Source organism: Selaginella moellendorffii, unplaced genomic scaffold (genome assembly GCF_000143415.4).
Source record: "Selaginella moellendorffii unplaced genomic scaffold, v1.0 SELMOscaffold_3, whole genome shotgun sequence".
NCBI classification, from domain to species: Eukaryota; Viridiplantae; Streptophyta; class Lycopodiopsida; order Selaginellales; family Selaginellaceae; genus Selaginella; species Selaginella moellendorffii.
In genome coordinates this window covers 1,029,414-1,050,629 of record NW_003314264.1, presented here as the reverse complement: position 1 = coordinate 1,050,629, position 21,216 = coordinate 1,029,414, and the positions used below count along the sequence as shown (strand labels likewise).

Genomic DNA, 21,216 nt, shown 5'->3' with positions numbered 1-21,216 from the left:
TTCACTCTAGTAGTGGTTATCCCATCACCCCACACCTGGGTACAGCCTTCTTGGGACAAAGCCTTTCCTGGCCAAATTGGCTCCACTAGAGTCTTCCCCCTACTATACTTTTGGAGCTCACCAAACCCCCTAGGGTCTGGGAGATGAACACTTTGGGCTTTCACTGCCTCAGACTCGAACTCGGACTCGGACTCGAGCTTGGGCTCAGTCTTGGTCTTGGTCTTAGTCTTGGTCTCGGTCCCAGTCTCGGTCTCGGTCTCAGTTCCGGTCTCGGTCTCGATCTCGACCTCAGACTCCATCTCGGGTCCTCCTCGGACTTTATCTCGGATTCCATCTCAGACTCCATCTCGGGTCCATCTGGGACTCCATCTCGGGTCCATCTGGGACTCCATCTCGGGTCCATCTTGGGTCCATCTGGGACTCCATCTCGGGTCCATCTCAGGTCCATCTCGGACTCCATCTTGGGTCCATCTTGGACTCCAGCACAGGTCCATCTCGAGTCTATCTCAGACTCCATCTCAGGTCCATCTTGGACTCCATCTCGGTCCATCTCAAATTCCATCTCAGACTCCATCTTGGGTCCATCTTGGACTCCATCTTGGGTCCATCTCGGACTCCATCTCGGTCCATCTTGAACTCCTCTTATGTCCCTTTTCTAAAGACTCACTTATTGCTTGCTTTGTGCTTGTTCCTCGACCACTTTGTTGGGAGTTCCACTCCCACTCTTGACCTTTCAAGTCAGAGCTTTTAGTCCAAATGTGTTATGTTCGTTTAGCTTTTGCTTTAGCCACTACCACGTGGCACCCTTTAGGCTCCACTTTGGGGCCTAGGGATTTTTTGTCTCACACTCTCCACGCCAAAGCAGCCAAGAAGCTTGTGTTTTAGCCATTGCACCTATGAGAGAACTTCAACATCCCCCTGTGCCCTCACCTCAAAGGTTGTGGTGGCATCTTGTAAATCATATTTTGTAGAAAGGTTCAATTTACTCAGACTCGAGATATTATATGAAGAAGACTCAGGTGTCAAGCAATAGCAAACTAACCTCAATCATTTTGATGTTGCAATATGAATTTCTCATTCTATTTGCACTCCTCCTGGGGATGAACTGCACTAAAAATCTCCAAAGACATCCTTGTCACTAGAGATAATGGCTCCAAGCCATAAGTTGGTAAAAAGCATTAACATAAATGAATATTTCCTTCATTTTCTAATTTGTAAGTGTAGATAGGCTAATAGTAGTGTATGATAATGATGGCAGAGGCCTTGAAGACCATGGTGTGCCTCCACCTCCCTTTCTAGAGGGAAGTAGCTCCACTCCGCTTACTCTTATGGAGTTGCTTGACAACTTTTTTACAGTAGAGTAAGATAATTGAAAATTATGTCATTCAAAATTGAACTAACATTTGCATGTAGGTTGTTAGAGAGTTAACAACAATGGATTGATGCCACCAATGCATTTAATGAAGCTATTTAGTTAACCATTCAGAATAGTGCCAACTTCATCATACTGGAGCATGAGGAGGTTTCACCTTGTTCTTCAACTCCAATGATGTCCATATTATCTTGTGTGGGGAGAGTTTGTTATGGCAATGGAAGAATATCCTCTTCATTCACAGAATCTTTTTCTTCATTATTCTTGTCTTGGTTTGGTTCCTATGTGGCTGGCCTCAGGAGAAATGGCTCTATCATCGAGGAATCATCATTTGTAGTCAAGTATTTGTAGTAGCTACAACTGCAAATACCACAATATATATTTGTGAGGAGGGAACTTAAAATAAATAATGATTTACATTCATGAACATCCTTCTCTTCGAGTGTTCGGGCTTGCTTTTGATAACTTAGCCAATGTTTGTCAATAAGATGCTCCATAACATTGTATAGGTATATTACTGTTGCTTGGTTGCCATTGGCCTTGTTTGCTATAGCTCACTATGATGTTTGAGGAGGCAAGTAGTAAGGCCAGATAGAGCTGAGGCCAAATTTTGCAAACTCGGCATGGGCCTCACCACCATTGGACTGCCTTGCACGCCGGACAAATGCTCCTAGGTTGGTCATGGATGAAGGTTAGATTCCTGAGGCTTGGAGTGATAATAGAATTGCATGTTGGGCCATGCCGGGCTGAAAAAGAATACTGGAGTATAAGCCACTCTATATGAGACACTCTGGGAGGTCCACTGCCAACTCGTCAAGTTCCGTCACTTTCACAAATGGCTCTCTTTTCTGCCCATACAAGTGTACATGCCAAGTCTTTGGGATTGCAATCCACTTGGTGACAAGGACTGTGGTGAATGGCCGGGGGACTAAGGGTGTTGTAAACGACATCCCACCAATGACTTTGGATCGACTGCCATGACATCCATGACGATAAGATAAAGACTGCCGATTGTTATCGGCATAGGTGTGCACTACAGCCACAAGTGGTGAGAGAGTATAGCACAGTGAAACAAAAATGAGTCAAACAAATCCAAAGAAAAAAAAATTGAAGAGTGCATGGGGTCATGTTATACCAGCAGCCCGTATCAAGGGTCAGCTTGAATATATTTGGATGTTAAAGCTCCACTAGATAACGATGTCGATCCTTGGGAGTAGTTGTGGAATGCTGATGGGGAACTATGAGCTCACTGGTGTGGCGGCATTTTCAACTCACCCTATGCAGAAAAACACATGGAAAAAAGATAGGCACAAATGAAAAACTTACCAAGTTAGACAGTTTGTTGCTTCGGGAGGTAGATGGCCAGGTATTGGCACTTGTACTGGTAGATGGAGTTGCAAGAGTTGTAGCAGCTGGTGGTGTTGCAAGGCTGGTAGTAGTGGCACTATATAGGCTTCTATAAGGGCGTCTTGTAGTTGGTGTTGGTGGCAACGTTCCAAATTGAACAACACTATGGGCATGAGGCATTTGGATTTGCTCATTTCGGAAGCTTAGGCTACTACTTTTCAAGGAAGGCGAGGAGAATGAAACATGCTAGAGGTTCCACATATGTTGTAGTGTATACAATGTTAGGCGGCACTCTGCTTGCTCAAATGCAGTCAGGAGCTGTGGATGGGATGGTATTGGAGTTGATGTCTCTACTTCAAAGTTTAGAAAATCTATTGACTGGCGTGTGTCTCGCGGGACTGTTGGTTGTACCAATTGCAGAACATCAAGTGCTTGGGTGCTTGCTCGCAAGGTGTTTCCTGCATAGTGTCTACTGCTATTGAGGCATGCAACGTTCTTGCTTCGAGCCTAGAAACCACAAGGGATTGGTTATGCAAACTTGATTGAGGAAAAGTTACCCAAAGTTATAATTTTGCCTTTTACATTTCTTGGTAGCCCACGAGCAATGCAACAACATTATTAAGATGCTATTGCTATTGTCACACATTTTTGGAAAACTTATTTATTACATTTACATACAACCCAAAATGGCCTGAAATTATACAAAACTTACAGCTAAATGAATCACTTGAGGATCAACCTGATCTTATTTCAAGAGTTTTCAACTTAAAACTTAAAGAATTCCTACATAAACAGCATCACATAAGTTTTTGCTATTGAATTCTAGAAAAGAGGTTTGCCTCATTGTCATTTCTTTGCAATGTTATCAAGCAAAGACAAGATAAAAATCCATGACTTAGTTAATGAATTTGTCACCACACAATTGCCACACCCACTGCTAAAACCAGAATTGCATAACATAATTATAAATCATATGATATATGGTTCATATGGTAATTTAAATCCTAGAAGCCGTTGTATAGAAAATAACAAATTCTCTAAGAATTATCTAAAAGAATTTAATGTTAAAACCATTTATTGTGTTGATGGTTATACTAATTACTATCGACCCAATAACAAATGCACTTTGTTAGGCGCCAACTTTGACTACGTGGTCAACATTGGTCAAAGGGAGGCTCAAGGGTATATTAAGGCATGTTAGGGTAAGGGACTAACCTACCCTAGGGCTCATAGTGGAGCAGCGGCGCAGTGGAGCTTTTGAGGTAGCTCGGGGGTGGTTGGGTGGTGAAGAACCTCAAGAGGTGGCATAGCATAGTCTAGAGTGACTAGATCTCTGTCTTTTTGTGCCGGATCATAACACACTTTCACAAAAAGTTGTTGTACTATTGACAATAGATGGGTTGTTCCTTATAATAAATACCTTTGTAAGAAATATAAAACACATATAAATGTAAAGATCTGCACTTTTATTAAAAGTATTAAATATTTATTTCAATATGTATACAAAGGTTATGACTGTGCAACATTAGAATTTCTAATTACATTTGAAGAATGAAGGACTTTAAATTGGGACAAAATCTCAAGTTTTGTCAATGCTTGATATATTTCTGCTCTCAAAGCCATGTGGCATATATTTAAGTTTTATGTATGATAAATCACTAACTATTATATGCCTTCTAGTTCATTTACCTAATTTTCAAAACGTTTATTTCAAACCAGGTCATAAACAAGAAGCACTAGAAAGAGCCATTTAAAATGGAAAAATGCTTACACAATGGTTCAATTTAAACATGCAAGATACTAATGCAAGGCAATACATGTATGCTCAAATTTTGTTATATTACACATATAACAAATCCTCTCATAAATGGCAATTACGCTAGCAAAAAGCTAAACTCATACCAAGAATATATTCTATATCTCCTTCTAATAGTGAGTTGTACTACTTGTGGCTTATATTACTCCATAAAAAAGCTGCTATATCATTTGAGGATATATGTACTATCGAAGGTGTTATTTTCTCCTCTTTCAAACAAGCAGCTATGGCAATGGGACTTTTAGTAGATGATTCAGAATGGCAACATTGCATGCAAGAAGCTTCTACTTTTAAAATGCCATCCCAATTAAGACAGTTATTTATTTTTATTTGTTTCTATTATTTACGAAAATATCCAAATTTATTATGGGATCAATTCAAAATTGATATGTCTAAGGATTATGCTAGAAATGATATAAACTATTTTAATATTGCTTTAGTCAATATTAACTCAAAATTCCAACTACACAAGAAATTTAATTGTGATTTTGGTTTACCACTCCCAACTCTTACTCCTATTATCAGACACATGCTTAATATAGAGATCCCTAATCCATCACAAGACAAAATCAATACAAACATAAATCAATTTAGTTATAAACAACATTATATTTTTGAACTTATTATAAATGCCATTGACTATGTTTTTTTATTGATGGATCTGGTGGTATTGGGAAAACTTTTCTACTTAATACCATCATTACAGCATTACAATTTTTTTTTAAAAAAGTAATCAGTATGGTATGAACTGGGATTGCAAGCATTTTGCTAAAATATGGTCAAACGGCACATACAACTTTTGAACTTCCTGTTCCTTTAAATGAAACTTCTATTTCTGCTTTAACAATTAATAGTGATGCTGGAAAAACTTAAACAATCAAATGTTCTCATATGGGATGAAATTAATATGGTCCACACACATGCTTTCTCTATGGTTGATAAATGTTTAAAGCATCTTAAATGTAATTTTAAACCATTTTGGAGGTGTTGCAGTGATTACAAATGGTGACTTTCATCAAACCCTTCCTATTGTTTCCTATGGCCATAGAACTTTTATTATTTTAAGCTCAGTCAAAATGAATAGACTATAGTCACTCTTTACAACACTAACACTAACAAAGAACATGCATTCAAGCAATCTTTGTTTTTCTGAATGGCTTCTTAAACTTGGCAATGGTGATAGTAGTTTGCAGTTGCTATGTCTCCCACTAGATATTATCAAAATACCACATGCATTATCTATTTTTACACTTGTTGTAAACTTTGTTTTCTCAAATACTGATGATATTATAAACACTTATACAGTTGCATCAAAGGTTATTTTCACCCCACTTAATGACAACACATTCAAAATAAATAATGAACCATTGATGATACCAAATGATCCATATGTTTACTTGAGCATTGATCCGGTTGACTCAGGTCACCATAAAGAGTTCCCAATTGAATTCTTAAATTCAATCACCCCATCGGGATTACCACCACACAAATTAATTCTAAAACAGAATGTGATTTTGATTCTTCTTAGGAATATATCTCCACAAATTGGTTTATGCAATGGCACTTGCTGTCAAGACCCCTGACAAGATCAAGACTGGAAAATGCAAAAAGACAAAGAGAAAAAGCTAGTGGGAACAAAGAAGAAGCCTTAGACTGGCGTTGATTCAGATTGTGGAGAAATGGAACAAGGCTAACCTATATATACTATAGGTTGATGAAGCTCCACCACTCTTGGATCGAGGACGGCCTAAATATAGCTGAGGTCGAGGAGGTGCCACATCATCATCAGGAATATGGCTCGAGACTTAGGAATCGGAAAGTGTCTCGAGAGTCAGGAATAGGGAAGTATCTCGAGAGTCAGGAATAGGGAAGTGTCTCGAGAGTCAGGAATGTGGTCTGCAGGTCAGGAATATGGCAAGAATTGGGGGATTCCTGACAGCACCCCCTCCTCAAGAATGACTGGAACGAGGATGTGAACGAGAACGAAGAGGAGGATGAGATGAGCGGCGAGGGATGGAAGATGGAGAAAAAGAATGAGGACTGGGACGAGAAGGATAGCGGCGGTAGAAATCCTGAACAAGGTCAGAAGAATGAATCAGGTTGTCCGCAGGTTCCCAAGTGCGTTCCTCAGGTCCGTAACCCTTCCAGTCCACCAGATAGTAGAGTTTAGACCGTGAAATCTTGGAATCAAGGATGTCCTGAACCTCGTACTCAGACCCATCCTCGAGCTGCACTGGTGGAGGCGGAGGAATGACCCGATTTGGAATAGGACTGGGAATATAAGGCTCAAGGAGAGAGGAGTGAAAAACGGGGTGAATTTGATATGAGGAGGGAAGTGCAAGGCGATAAGTGACAGGATTAATGATGGCAGTGATAGGGAAAGGACCAAGGCATTTGAAATCGAGTTTTGGACAGGGCCTGGTGGTGGAGATATTTCGCCTGAGGAGCCAGACTTTATCCCCGATATTGTAAGGGGGACAATCCTGACGATGGACATTGGCAAATGTTTTATGAGATTCCTGAGCACGATGGAGGTGGAAGGAGATGGAGTTGTGGATTTCCTGGAGGTTGGAGATAAATGCTTCAGAGCGGGGATTTGAACGAGAGGATTCAGATGGAGAAGGAAGTGAGAGATTGAATCGAGGATTTCGGCCAGAGTTCGCAAAGAAGGGGGAAACTCAAAGAGAGGAGTGAACAGAGTTGTTATAAGAGAACTCAGCAAGGGGAAGGATATTGAACTAGTTATCCTGATGATAGTTGATGAAGCACCTCAAGAATTGTTCCAACGTCTGAATCGTTCGCTCGGACTGCCCATCAGTTTGAGGATGATATGCCGAAGAGAGGTTGGCCTTCACTCCAATCAGCTGCAAAAACCGTTGCCAGATGTGAGAGATGAACTGAGGCCCTCGATCCGAAACCACATCTGTAGGAATCCCATGAAGTCAGAAAATTTCCCTGAATACCAGTTTTGCCATGTCCTCGCCCGAAAACTCCTTGGTACATGGCAAGAAGTGCGCCATCTTTGTGAAGCGATCCACCACGACTAAAATGTTGTTGAAGCCTCCAGAACTCGGAAGATCACTCAAGAAATCCATGGAGATGGATTCCTAAGGACCTGAAGGGACCGGAAGGGAACGAAGCAAACCTGAAGGAAGATGGCGAGGTACCTTATTCCGGGCACAAGTGTCACAGGAGGTAACAAAAGCTTTGATGTAGTCGTCCATGTGAGGCCACCAAAAGTCCCGTGCAACTAGCTCATAGGGTTTTGCAATGCCGAAGTGACCAGCAGTCGGGCTATCGTGGCACGCCATCAGGACCAACCTTCGAACATCACCTTCAGGAACGTAAAGCTGCTCCCCACGGTACAATAAGCCATCTAAGAACTCGAACTCGTCAAATCGCCGGCAATCGGGAGTCACTGGGTGTCCAGCTTGAAGATGGGGGAAAATGTCGCTAGCGAGATCATCGGATTGAAGATCGTTTCTGATTGCATCCATCAAGGAGGAGTCCTGAGGGGCTAGGGAAATTGCCATAACTTGAAGCCGATCAGGACCGAGGATAACTTGATCCTGTTGATTGAAGGCAGGATTACCAGGCCTGAGACTGAGATAGGAGCGCCTTGAAAGAGCATCAGGAAGGCCTTGAAACTTTCCAGGTCTGTACTTGATAACAAAGTCAAACTGACTTAGGAATTGTGCCCACCTTGCTTGACGACGGCTTAAAACTTGGGAAGTGGCAAAGTACTCGAGATTTTTGTGATCCGTCCAGACTGTTGTTTGATGGCTCGCCCCCTCCAAGAAACGGCGTCACTCTCCAAAGGAATCCACGATGGCAAGGAGCTCCTTGTCGTGGATTTCGTAATTGATCTCCACAGGCTGGAATTTCCGAGAATGGAAAGCGACCGGATGAAGTTCGTGATCCGCTCCGAGTTGAGACAGCACAGCACCAATGGCAAAGTTAGAGGCATCAGCCTCGATGAAGAAAGGTTGTGAGGAATCAGCATGGATCAAGACAGGAGCAGAACTGAAGGCTGCCTTGAGTGTGTCGAAAGCCTGCTGGGCAGCAGCAGACCAAGAGAAGGGAACATCCTTGCGAGTGAGATGTGTGAGAGGAAGGACAATGTCAGAGTAGTGATCAATGAATTTGCGGTAGAAGTTGGCAAAGCCAAGGAAAACCTGAACGTCCGACATTGATTGTGGAGGCTCCCATTCGAGAATAGTCTTGACTTTGGTAGGATCCATCATGATACCTTCATGAGTGACAATGTACCCAAGGAACTCCACAGACTGCTGATCAAAGGAACATTTCTCAAGCTTCGCGTATAGGCCGTGTTCTCGCAGCTTCGCTAGCACCTTGCATACATGTTCGTCATGCTCCTCCTGAGTTTTTGAGTAGATGAGGATGTCATCGAGGTAGACGATCACCATCTGATCAAGAAACTCCCGAAAGACGTCGTTCGCCATGTGTTGGAAAACTGCTGGAGCATTTGTCAAGCCAAATGGCATGACAGTGTACTCGAAGTGGCCATAGCGGGTTCGGAATGCAGTCTTCCATTCATCACCAGGCCGGATCCGGATCAGGTTGTATGCTCCACGGAGGTTGATCTTGGTGAAGAAGCGGGCACCACTGAGGCGTTCCAACAGGTCCGAGATCAGGGGCAGCGGATAACGGTTCCAAACAGTCACCTTGTTCAAACATCGGTAGTCGATGACTAGCCGCAAGCTCCCATCCTTCTTCTTGACAAAGAAGACAGGCGCTCCAGCAGGGGACTGCGAATGCTGAATGTACCCCGAGGCAAGGTTCTCATCCACGTACTCTTTGAGGGCCTTAAGCTCGGACGGGGATAACCCGTAGATAGGCCCCCACGAAGGTGACGCTCCTTCCTATAAATCAATGGGACAATCATAAGGCTGATGAACAGGCAGTACACTAGCTTTTTTCTTGTCAAACACATCCCCAAAATCATGATACTTCTCAGGAAGACTGACAGGAGAAACATGCAAAGCAAAAAGAAAAAGAGGTTCTTCATGGAGTTCTTTCATAGTGATTGTGGAGATAGGAGGAGGTGTATGACTAAGTGGACTGATGAGACGAGGATACGGTCCAGTGTAAGATGGAAGAGAGGAAAAAGAAGAGGGTGAAAAATTTATAGAGTCAAGAACAAAACCCCGATTCAAGTTTAGGGAACTTTTCCTGATTCGGACTCGATGAACAGCAGGGGAAGCCGTGGGAGAGATGAGCTGTAATTCCTTCCAACAGATCTGAGGCTGATGTAGTTGAAACCAAAGAAGACCAAGCACCACAAAGGAGGACTTGCTGTTGATGATGTTGAAGGCGATATCGGTGACGGTGGACCCGATGTGTACTTGAACGGGCAACGTTTCCCTAAGTCCAGAAGATGGAGACACAAAATGCTCGCCGATGCCTTCAACCCTCAAATCCCGTATGGTAGGAGAAAGAGGAACGTGATGTCAGGTAGCAGTAGGTTCAGGAGTATGCCCCGAAGACTCAAGCTGGGATTCCTGAGTCTGGGACGGAAAAACAGCGGCGCGGCAACTTTCCTGACGATGTTCAAAGAGACGATTGTCACATCGAACAGCTTTGTTGATGGCATCCGACAGGTCCTTGGGATCCTCCATGGTGAGCAACAAATCCTTGACACCGTTGTTGAGGCCGAAATGAAATTGGTCAATCAGGGCCCGCTCATCCCACTAAGTGTCCAAAGCAAGGAGTTGGAACTCTGCAGTGTAGATCGAGGCAGGACGAGACCCCTGGGAGAGACGTCTCATCTTTGTGGTAGCAGCCCGAACCCGATCCGTCTCGCCAAAACATGCTTCGAGCTTCTCTTTGAACAATTGAAGATCCATCACCTCTGGAACCACGACCCCTTTCATGCTCTTCTCCAGAAGAGGAGAAAACCATGACAAAGCTGCACCTTCGAGCAACGTCCCAATCACACCAATTTGAGACTCGAGAGTAGGGTACCGCCGATGTTGAAATGCGAAGATCAACTCCATCTGGTTCAGGAATCCGCGAAGCTCCAAATGCTTGCCTGAAAATTTCACCGGGAAGCTCACCTTCGGTTCAGGAACTTTGCTGGATCCTTGAGCCGAAAGTGAAGCAAGCTCCTGCTGCATGCGAAGAAGGGTCGCCTTCAGCTCGGTATTCTCTGACTGGATTTTTGCAAGGACTTCAGCAAAGAAATCAGGATGGCTTGGAGACTCCATTGGCAAGAAGAAAGAAAAAAGGGGGAAAAAAAGGCAAAGGTAATCAAACAATCAAAACGAGCTAAATCAAAAAATGAAAAATCACAATCTGAATCAAACTGTCAAGACCCCTGACAAGATCAAGACTGGAAAATGCAAAAAGACAAAGAGAAAAAGCTAGTGGGAACAAAGAAGAGGCCTTAGACTGGTGTTGATTCAGATTGTGGAGAAATGGAACAAGGCTAACCTATATATACTATAGGTTGATGAAGCTCCACCACTCTTGGATCGAGGACGGCCTAAATATAGCTGAGGTCAAGGAGGGGCCACATCATCATCAGGAATATGGCTCGAGACTCAGGAATCGGAAAGTGTCTCGAGAGTCAGGAATAGGGAAGTATCTCGAGAGTCAGGAATAGGGAAGTGTCTCGAGAGTCAGGAATGTGGTCTGCAGGTCAGAAATCTGGCAAGAATTGGGGGATTCCTGACACTTGCCTCATTCTCAAGCAAGCATCTTGAAACGTTTTAGATTGTGAAATTATCACAAGACAATTCAAGGGATTGTGAGTTTTTATTTTATGTATTACCCTTACACCTTCTGATGTTAAAATCCCTTTCAAGATGTCCTGAAGACAATTCCCAGTTTGTTTGGGTTATTGCTTAACTATTTCTAAAGCCCAAGGCCAAACTTTCAACTGTGTTGGCATTTACCTCCCCCAACTTGTTTTCACACATGGTCAAATTTATGTTGCTCTGTCAAGGTGCAGATCACTTGAACAACTTCATGTTCAAGTGCTCGCAACCCCCCTTCAAGGCAATCTTACACCACATGATCAACACTTTTACATTGTGTATATAGTCTATGTTGAAATTCTTAAAGCCATAACCAAAATGGCACACCACCCAAGGCACACCAGTCAGTGCTATAGCTTTGTTGTGGCGTGCACTTGAAACTCACAACTGCAAGTCAAAGGTGGCTTAGTAAATAACTTTGTGGAATTATGGTTAGATTTGGAATTATGCCATATATTTATCAATCTAAATGTGCTATTGTAGCGCATGTGATCATGGGATGAGATTTGGATATACTGTCACCGTGGATCCTTGGAACCTTGGGAGATAAATAGGGATAAAATAGCCACTAAGGGCTCTCTCATCAAGCAATTGCCCCTTTTCTAATTGGCTTAAGGGGAGAGAGATAAGGTGCGCTATAGTTGGTATCGGAGCAAATGGCACGGGTTCGATTCCCATTAATTAGTGGCTACTTAAAAGTATAATATACCCTTGAGCAAGGTATATTCCTACCCTTAAATTTGAAATCGTATGTATTGGGCATCCATGCGTACGTCCTTCCTCTTGTGTGGAGTATCCAAAGACGAAGGTATCCATCGTGGGACTGCGGTACGGGTAGATGACTAGTTGCCTCACATGGAATAGTTAGTCTACACAATGGAAGGATTGGTAGATTGAGTGCGGAAATGGAGGTGTTGGTTCCCCTTAGCTCAGTAGGGGTTGTTAGTCAATAGTCAATGAGGACATTGACATCTCTGAAGGGGGGGTGAGTGTAGCGCATGTGATCATGGGATGAGATTTGGATATACTGTCACCGTAGATCTTTGAAACCTTGGGAGATAAATGGGGATAAAATAGCCACTAAGGGCTCTCTCATCAAGCAATTACCCCTTTTCTAGTTGGCTTAAGGGGAGAGAGATAAGGTGCGCTACAGTTGTTATTGAGTTGCTAATGGTAGAGGTATAATTTTCATCCTGTTGCTTCCTGAGTGCAACTCTCATTGTAGCATAATGGTTTCTGGCTCATCCAAGGAGGAATCTCTTTAGTGGGCTGTGGAGCAAGTAGCAACATCTGAACCAAAGATGGACTTGGAAGTATTCTTTGGGCTCTTTGCATTCAAAATAGAGGAATGCAACTAAACAGTGATTTAATCTAGCTTATGTAATGCTCATGAGCAGAGTTCATAAATTCCAGCATAGGAAATCTGGATTTGAGGAGTTTAGACAACAATCAAGTATGGTAAATGCATTACTATTTTATGATTACAGATAACATGTTTGGTCAAGAGAATGTCTTTCAATTGTGGAGTTGATCAAACAGCAAACATAGCTAAGCTCAGCAAACCTCGTGAAATGGCATCAAATTTGCCAACCACCCAACATTTGCTAGGCAATTGCTAGTATTTGTATAGAACTTTAACTCCATAATATTTATAAGTATAAGCTCTAATAATCTATTGATCCAACAACTGTCGTTGGTTGAATGGTGGTGAGGTCTTTGTAGAGTTAAGTTCGAGGTAGAATACAGCACAACAAACAACATCACAAATCTGCCAACATCAATATATTTCCAGCTAGCGGCAAGTCTCTGCGTGTTCCTTTTTAAACATTGCAAGTTGCATCCATTTCCTGAGTAGAAATTCCACAATGTTTCAAAGCTGCTTTCAAGTATTTATCTCATACCGAAGCAACTCTTCTTCTTCCTTCTTCAATGAACAATTGCAAGCAGTGCTACAGAACGGAGCTGCTCCATCATAACAATGATAGCATGGTCTGACTAGCTGCTTCTTTGAAATGTTTGACTCTGATTGCTACACAAGTGTGCTTTACTATGTTCTGATATCTGATAGTGTTATTACTTTTTAAATGCATGTTCAAATTTCTTTATATTTGCAGTTGAGTACTGGCTGTGTATTGATACCTCCCCACGTCCTGTAAACTCTGTATTATTATATAATTTAAACTGTTTAGGTGTTACATATCACTCACATGTACACTTACCATTCTGGAAAAAGTGACAACTGTTGACTGTGATTATGCCTTTCCTTTGCTGAGAAAGATCTCTAGTTGCATCATGGCAATTGATACACATTCTAATGAATTTTATGATAATTACTTTCTCAGGTTTAGTATGCCCAAAAGCATACAACCTCCATACTCTGTCAACTTATTTTCCTTATTTCCACATCTCAAATCTGGCCAAAATTCATGTACTTTGCCATTATCATCACTCCAGAAACTTACTCCTTTGTTTTTCAATGCCTTTTGTTCTTTCCTTTCACGTTCTGTCCCTTGCTTTTCTTTGAACATACTTAATGTTTCATAAATATCATGCATCATAACATAAGCAGATGCATCAGTTTTATCAGCTTTTACAGTAACTTTAAATGCTAACTGAGCCACTTTAAAATTCTCAGAATTTGTGTGTTCCCTACAAATAGTGCCTCCCAAGCCGAAAACATTTTTTCAATATTTTTGAATGAGATGTTATAAATAAACCATTTTGCTTCTTCCATGTGATTATTTTGAGCTAACATATTTACCATACAAATATAGTGTTTATCATTGGAAATTATTTTATATTTAGACATGCATTTAAAATATATTTTACCCTTCTCAACTAATTTTCTTTATAGCAGCAAGCAGTAAGTAAATAAATAAATGTTAGGCATGCACAAGATTGTGTGCCTTGCCTAAGGGTAGCATATTCATCAGACAATTTCTCAAATGGGGTTGGAACAAGATTACCACATTGGGACTACCCTTATAAATCTTTATGGTAAATGTGGTAAAATATATGTAGCATTGGAGTTATTCAATAATTTACATTGTCCTAGTACAGTTGAATGGACTGCCTTAATTGCAGGGTATAGTTGCTCTGGAAATGTATCTCAAACATTTAGATTATTTTGGGAGATGTTAAATACTGATAAAAAACTTGTGAATGATGTAACTTTTATTAATATCATCCAGGTATGTAGTCATGCAGGGATGGTAAACAAAGCAATAATGTATTTTAAATTAATTTTTCAATATGGGACTATTATGCATTATAATTGTATGGTAGATATTTTAGGTGGAGCTAATCGTATGTATTTATAATTTATAATATGTCATTTGATCTTATTATCTCATGGATGACACAATTAAGCGGCTGAATCCAGGATATTATGGCGGGCTCATGAGAATGCAGCTCGAGAAAACTTTGTCCATGGGGGCGCGCGAGGTGATCTTGGACAAGAAGAGCTACGTGAGAGATTTCTAGAGATTCTGGATTCCTATGCTGGGAGGGGCAGTTTAGAGGTACGCAAGAATCTTAGATTTTTTCTCTTATTTTCTAGTTTCTTTTGATTTGCTATGTTCTTCGTGGCTGTTCTTCCAGCTTTGCTTATGAGTTTCATGCTTTTCTTGCCATCAAACTTTGGCGTTGTTGGTCGGGATTTCTTTTGCTTTTCTCATTGTTTCCGTGCTTGTATCTGTCATGCCTGATCAAGTCTGATCTTGTCGGTGACATTCTTTATTGTTTCGTCCTCTCCATCCATCGTGTTCTTATATCACGATTGTGCCAGGTTTTTACATGGCTCACGAACAATCCAATGGTCCTACTATCGGCCAAAAGACCGCAGCTCGAGCAGCTCTACGTGACGATGATCTCTTACGCCGGAGTCATTGGGAGCCTGAGGCTAGCACGAATCTGGTTCGACGATCTCAAAGGAAAGGGGCTCAAGCAATCAACGAGGTGCTGCAACGCTCTCATCCTCGCCTACGCCAAGAAAGGTGATGCTCAAACCGCACTCTCCATCCTCGAACAGATGAAAGCCTTCCGCAAGGGGTGCTCGCCAAATGCAGTCACGTACTACATCCTCATCGCCATGTTTGCGAGGCTGGGCGACTCGCCAGGCCTCGCAAATCTCCTGGGCAACAGCGAGTGCTCAAGCTTTCATCCCACACCATGACTTACAACACTCTCCTCTGCGGCTACTTGAAGATGGGAATGCCAGAGGATTTTGACAAGACACACGGGGAAATGGTGGAGGAGGAGGAGGAACTTAGTGAGGAGAGCTACAACGCATTGCTCGTTGGATACTCACGGCTGGATCGTCTCGACGAGCTCCAGCACTGTGTGGGGGAGATGCTAGCCAGGGAGATGAGTCTGGCATCGCTGGTGGTGGCGGAAGAGATTGCCAAGGCTTACAGAAGAAATCAATGGGTGGAAGGATTGGACACGGTGATCCAGCTCGAGGAAAAGAGTCCCGGGATTTCTCCAACGTTCCAAAGCTTTGTAAATGCTTGTGATGATGATTTAAATAAAAAGGAGGCGCTTGTTTCAAGATAAGTTTTTACGTTTTTTTCACTACAATCCATGTGATGAACTTTAAATACTATTTTGTGTGGTCGAGCAGGCCGGCATGGCTGCGCGTTGAGGATGCTGATGTAGGTGATGCTGTCGGGCTGGACACCCTCGAGGTGCATGTCGTGGTGGAGGAGGATGGCATATTCAGCGTGGCCGTGGTGGGTGTATCCCGCCAAAAGGGAACTCCACGTCACCATGTCGTGGGCTCTCATGCGGTGGACGGCAGTGGCAGCATCTCCCATGCTGCTGCAGCACGTTGCCCAGGGTGACGTTGGTCATGGATCCTTCAAGAATCTCTGGATTCGCGGCACACAGCTCGGTGTGTATGTGCTGCCCCTCAGCAAGCTTGCCCAGGCCGGCACACAGGAGAATGACGGCCATGATGCAATTGGGATTTAGAATGGAGTCCGAGATGCTGGAGGCCAAGGTGTTAGTGGAGTCCGAGCTCTTCACACTTTTTGTGTACAAACTAGAGTCCGAGCTCGCAGAGACCAAGCTCCTGAAGCCTGACTCCATGGTCCTTGAGTTCCCAGCCTTCATGTCCAAGAACAATGCGATCACTTCCTCATCGTATCTGTGCTGCACATAAGATCCCACCATCACATTCCAGGACACCAAGTTCTTCCTCTCGGTCCCATCAAACACCTGCCTTGCCTCCTCCAGGCTGCCGCACTGCGCGTACATGTTGATGAGGGCATTCTGGATCTGGATCTTGAGTATGAAGCTGGAGGAAGCAACACAAGCGTGGAGGTTTCTCACAAGGCCGACGTCCCTGACCAGTGATTCAGCGTCGATTACATTGAGCAGCACCATGCTGTCCGGCTGGATCAACTGCCCAACCATCTTGTCGTAGACCTCGAGAGCTTTGGATCCATTGCCATAAAAGGTGTAAGCAGTGAGCATAAGGTGGCCATCCAGGACACAACGTTCTTGCCTGGGATTCTCTGAAAAACCCTCTTGGCTGCCTCTAGATCTCCACACTTGGCGTAGGCAGTGACAAGTGAGTTCTCCACACTCAAATCTGGAGGAGAGTGCACTGCAGCAAGCTCCAACTGCAAGTGGATCCGCTTGCACGATCACAAGCACTTGGTGCTTGAGCAGGCACTTTGAACTCCTAGAAAGCTCATGTCATCGGGCTTGATCCCTTCCAAGTTCATGCCGTGGAAGAGGCCCAGCACTGCACAAGACTGTGTGCTCACAGAAAGAAAGTACTACTATTACCTTTCCTTCAAGGATTCCAATTTATTGCTATAATTGCAATGATTTGCGTTCCAAAATGCTTCCAGAACCTAAACCTTCTATATGCCATGTGTCACATGCTATGTCAAGTTTTAGGGCTTTGTGTAAACCATAAAATTTTCCTTTCCAATTTGCCAGCTTACCTTATCTATCTGACCAACACTACCTTGGACTTAGTTAAGTTCCCTTGTCAAAGTTCCTACCTATTGTACCAGCTCTTACTTGGTCCTACTTGGTTTCAACTATTCACTGTACGAGCAACAGAGCATTAACCATCCATCCATGGCTTCCCAAATCTCTCCCAATCAACCTCTATAAGTTAGACTAAATTTAAAGTTCAACTACATTCCTTACAGACAAAAGTAGCCAAACGCACCAAGCTTCTAGGTTTTTAACATCCCTTGGTACAACAAAACTTGATCATGGGACCCTCTAAATCCCAAGCCTTAGGTGCAACACTTGCTTCGGGACACCAAGGGGAAACACCATGGCCTAACGGCCCGGTATGGGTACCTGTACTCCCCCACTTCCATCCTGAGGGGAAAGCCCAAGCCCCTAGGAAGGGTGAGGACTAATGAGCCACAAGGTACTTAAATGGGGCATTACTCCACATAAGCCAAGAGCACCGCAATTGATTTCCCTTCCAAGAGTGGGAGCTACTCTTGAACACTTCCTTAGGTGGCCCCTCCGGCACCACCCGAGTCCATGCTCACTCCCACCCAAGGCCCCTTGGCCCTAGTCACAACCTCAAATCAGTTTGGAAGCACCACTAGAGAGTTCCTTCAAGATTGATTCCTAGACCTCACTATCCCTATTATACTTTTGGAACCCCCTACAGCCCCTCCCTCTGTTGCTGGGAGACACACGCTTTGATATGGAGTCTGGTACTATTTCAACATACTGGTGGCCTAATGCAAGGATATGAGTGCTCCATAAACTAACATGGTGTGAAATTTAAATTTAGACCAAAGCTAGATACAAAACAAGGATAGGCATGTAAGTGGGAGCTAGACTATGCCTCAGGTTAGTCAGCCATACCCAACTTACCCACTATCCCTATTATACATTTGGAACCACCTATAGCCCCCCCTCCTTGAGGAACACACACTTTAGGTTTTCACCCTTATTTATCTTTAGTACTAGGAGTTGGTCTGTATGACTAACTCAAAATTTATTAAATATAGAATGGTGCTAAACTACAAATTTGGACATAAAACCAACACAATTATATTTAGGACAATCTCTACATTCCGTAGATATACCAAATTAGCAAACCTAGACAATTTTCATAAATAGCAATTGAGACCGAATAGAACTAACATAAGGTGCATGATAGCGAAAAGAGCCATGGGAATCATGGGAAAGAATCCAAATGGCAAAGTTAGGCCAAGAACACTAATGTGTTAGGTGTTAACGCCGATGGAAACTAAGACTACTTAAGAATGAGTAGTAAGATTGAGATAGAGAAGGTGTCTTTAATAGGTTTAATGAGAACTAAATTGATAAAAGGAAAGAACCACCATAAATGGTCGAATGAGTCTCTAAGTTGGAGAGATTATGCTCCTTAGAGGATGGGTAAGGCATGGTGAGCTTTCAATATCAAACTATTCATGAATATTGGTGAGAGGCCAAGGATGGAAAGGGTAATACAAATTGTTCACCATGACCCCGAGGGCATCCCCCACACTAAGTGCATCCCCTGCTTGGTAGTGTGCCCAAGTTAGTCTCCTTACTAAGAGTCTATGACCACCAAAAAATGAGTATCCTCATATTCCAAACCATCACCTCGCCCTAGTGAGTTGGGACTCAAACCCAAGCATTAGAGGGTCAGGACTTGAACCCAACCTCCGTATATGCATCTACGGCAACATCACATAGGATGCCTGGCGTGAATCCCCACACCAGTACACTAACTTATATTTAAAATGCGCTATAGATCATAGCTTAGGAACATAGTTCCTCCACACTGCCAAGTCCTCTTACTTGATAAGTCTGTGATTATGTATGAACTCCTCCATGCTTGGCCCCATGGGCCACCCCTTTTAAAGTTAGCACCTTCAACTAGGGGATTTGTTCCCCAGACTTGCCACTCTTGCTTAGCAAGTCATCCGACCAACGTAATATGGTTTCATATATAAGCATGAAAGTCCTTGACCATTGACTTTCATTCAAAACCATCCCTTTGAACACTTGAGGACTACTTCCCTAACGTTAATAGCATTGCTTCATGGCAAGTTTCAAGACCACACTTCTATTGTGCCATTTTGATTTTGCATGTTCTATGAATCATTTACCCTTAGCTTTCTAGGTACTAAGTTACCTAGAATTGTCTTTGGGAACCTTGGAGGAACTCTATCTCTTAGTTTGCTAAGGCCTCTCTTTTCACAAGTTTTTTAATTGTCATATGGTCAAACATGGACAATTAGACTCTCCATGTATGAACTTGTGCACAATGTGGTGGATGGAAAAGGGCCAGTAAGGAAACGACTTTGGGACCTTGAGAACAGTATAAGGGTTTCCTTAGAGAGTGAGGATGTGATCCAGATGAGCGTTTGACTTAGCAAACTGGCTAATATAGTTGTGGTAAACAACTATAGTTGGGATCACGGGAAAGATAAAGACTCCAAAATAATAAACGAGTCAAAAGATTATCCTTATATAGTTGAGATTGGTCCCTAGTGAATGATGGATAGAAGGTGCTATCCAAACATCCAAGGTTGCGGAGACGGGAAAAAACCATTTACCTAAATTGGACAGCCAAAAATAAAATTTTGGCAAGGCTAGTGATAGGCATATAAAGGCCCATAAGTAGCAATGTTAATCCCGGTGTGTGGGATTATAAGGTGAGCATACCCAAATTGAGGAACCACTCCCTAGGCTATCGGGTAGGTTCATCCCTAAGAATACTTACTAAGGCATGGTAAAAAGTGCAAAGCTATTCTCCTAGTCTAGAGGAGAATAACCGAAGGAAAGATATGAAGCCAAAGCAAGTAGTAAAGGGATAGAACCAAACCATAAGAATTGAAGAGCATAATCAAATATGGTTATGCTAGTTGGGAGTGGAGAATCAAGTGGGTGCTCAAGCATGTTGTTATTAGCAACCGTGATGCCATGAACTTGAGTGGAGAGCCATGTCCTCCTGACATACTACTCCTTGAGGATAGGTCCATACCTAGGACCTTCCAATACCAATCCAAGTGGTGATATACTTGGCCACTAATAAAAGTCGGACTAAGGAATAGCTTCGATACCAAATTGTGAGTAACTAATTTTTCCATTCTACTTTAGTCACTTAACCACACCTCCAACTAGTTGGAGGAGTCTCATTCACAATCTCCATAAGTCCAATTTAGGACTTGGGGCTTGCTAGCCCCCAGGATGGCATCCATGTTGCTCAACCTTTACACTTGGTCCAAGTGCTCCATATGTCCGATCCTATGACCAACACCCCAAAGTACCACTAACATACTAGCTCGTTACGCTAAGGCCATGTCCATTCACCTTGGTCACACCGGTGGTCCAACACCACCAGCATCACAGTCCCATCTCTCAAAGACTAGGTCATCAGTCTATGAGTGGTCATCCCAAATCCATTCCTTAGCATCCTTAGGATGTTCGCAGACATGAGGAATAGCCTTCCCCAATATCCCTTTTACAGTCCCCACCAAGTCCCATTTCGGTCCATAGCCGTGTTTGCCAACACTGCTACTGAGATAGGGCCCACAAACCCGACCACTAAGTCCCACTGTCCTCTAGGACTTCCTCACCATAGGACTGCATCCTTAGTCACCACACCAGAGGACTACTTCTTTTCCTTTCCACAGTTTGGGACTTTGGGATAACATCTCCAAACACTATGGCCATATATGAGCCTCTTGGGTACTCTCCCCACCTTTCACCTTTGGGTGATCTAGCCATGGGCTTAGAGCGAGGTTCCATTGAGGTATCCAAGTAGGTAGTGCCACCCACACTTGGACTAGGAGCATCGACCATTTGATCTCCCAGGGGAACTAGAGCTGGCTCTTGAACACTTCACCAAGTTACCATGCTTGTCGGTCAGTATTCACTCTAGCTTTGGTTTCCCAGTGGTC

General features: G+C 43.1%; 1 protein-coding gene across 1 annotated transcript in view; it reads right to left on the bottom strand.

Annotated features, from left to right (window-relative positions):
* Positions 1 to 16,030: 16,030 nt before the first annotated feature.
* The window catches only part of LOC112343846 (pentatricopeptide repeat-containing protein At4g14820-like), a 10,174-nt gene continuing 4,988 nt past the window's right edge, over positions 16,031 to 21,216 (bottom strand). Inside the window, exon 2 of the mRNA XM_024667880.1 lies at positions 16,031 to 16,990. Within this exon, the coding sequence (XP_024523648.1) occupies positions 16,031 to 16,990 (960 nt within the window). The remainder of the gene's footprint in view (positions 16,991 to 21,216) is intronic.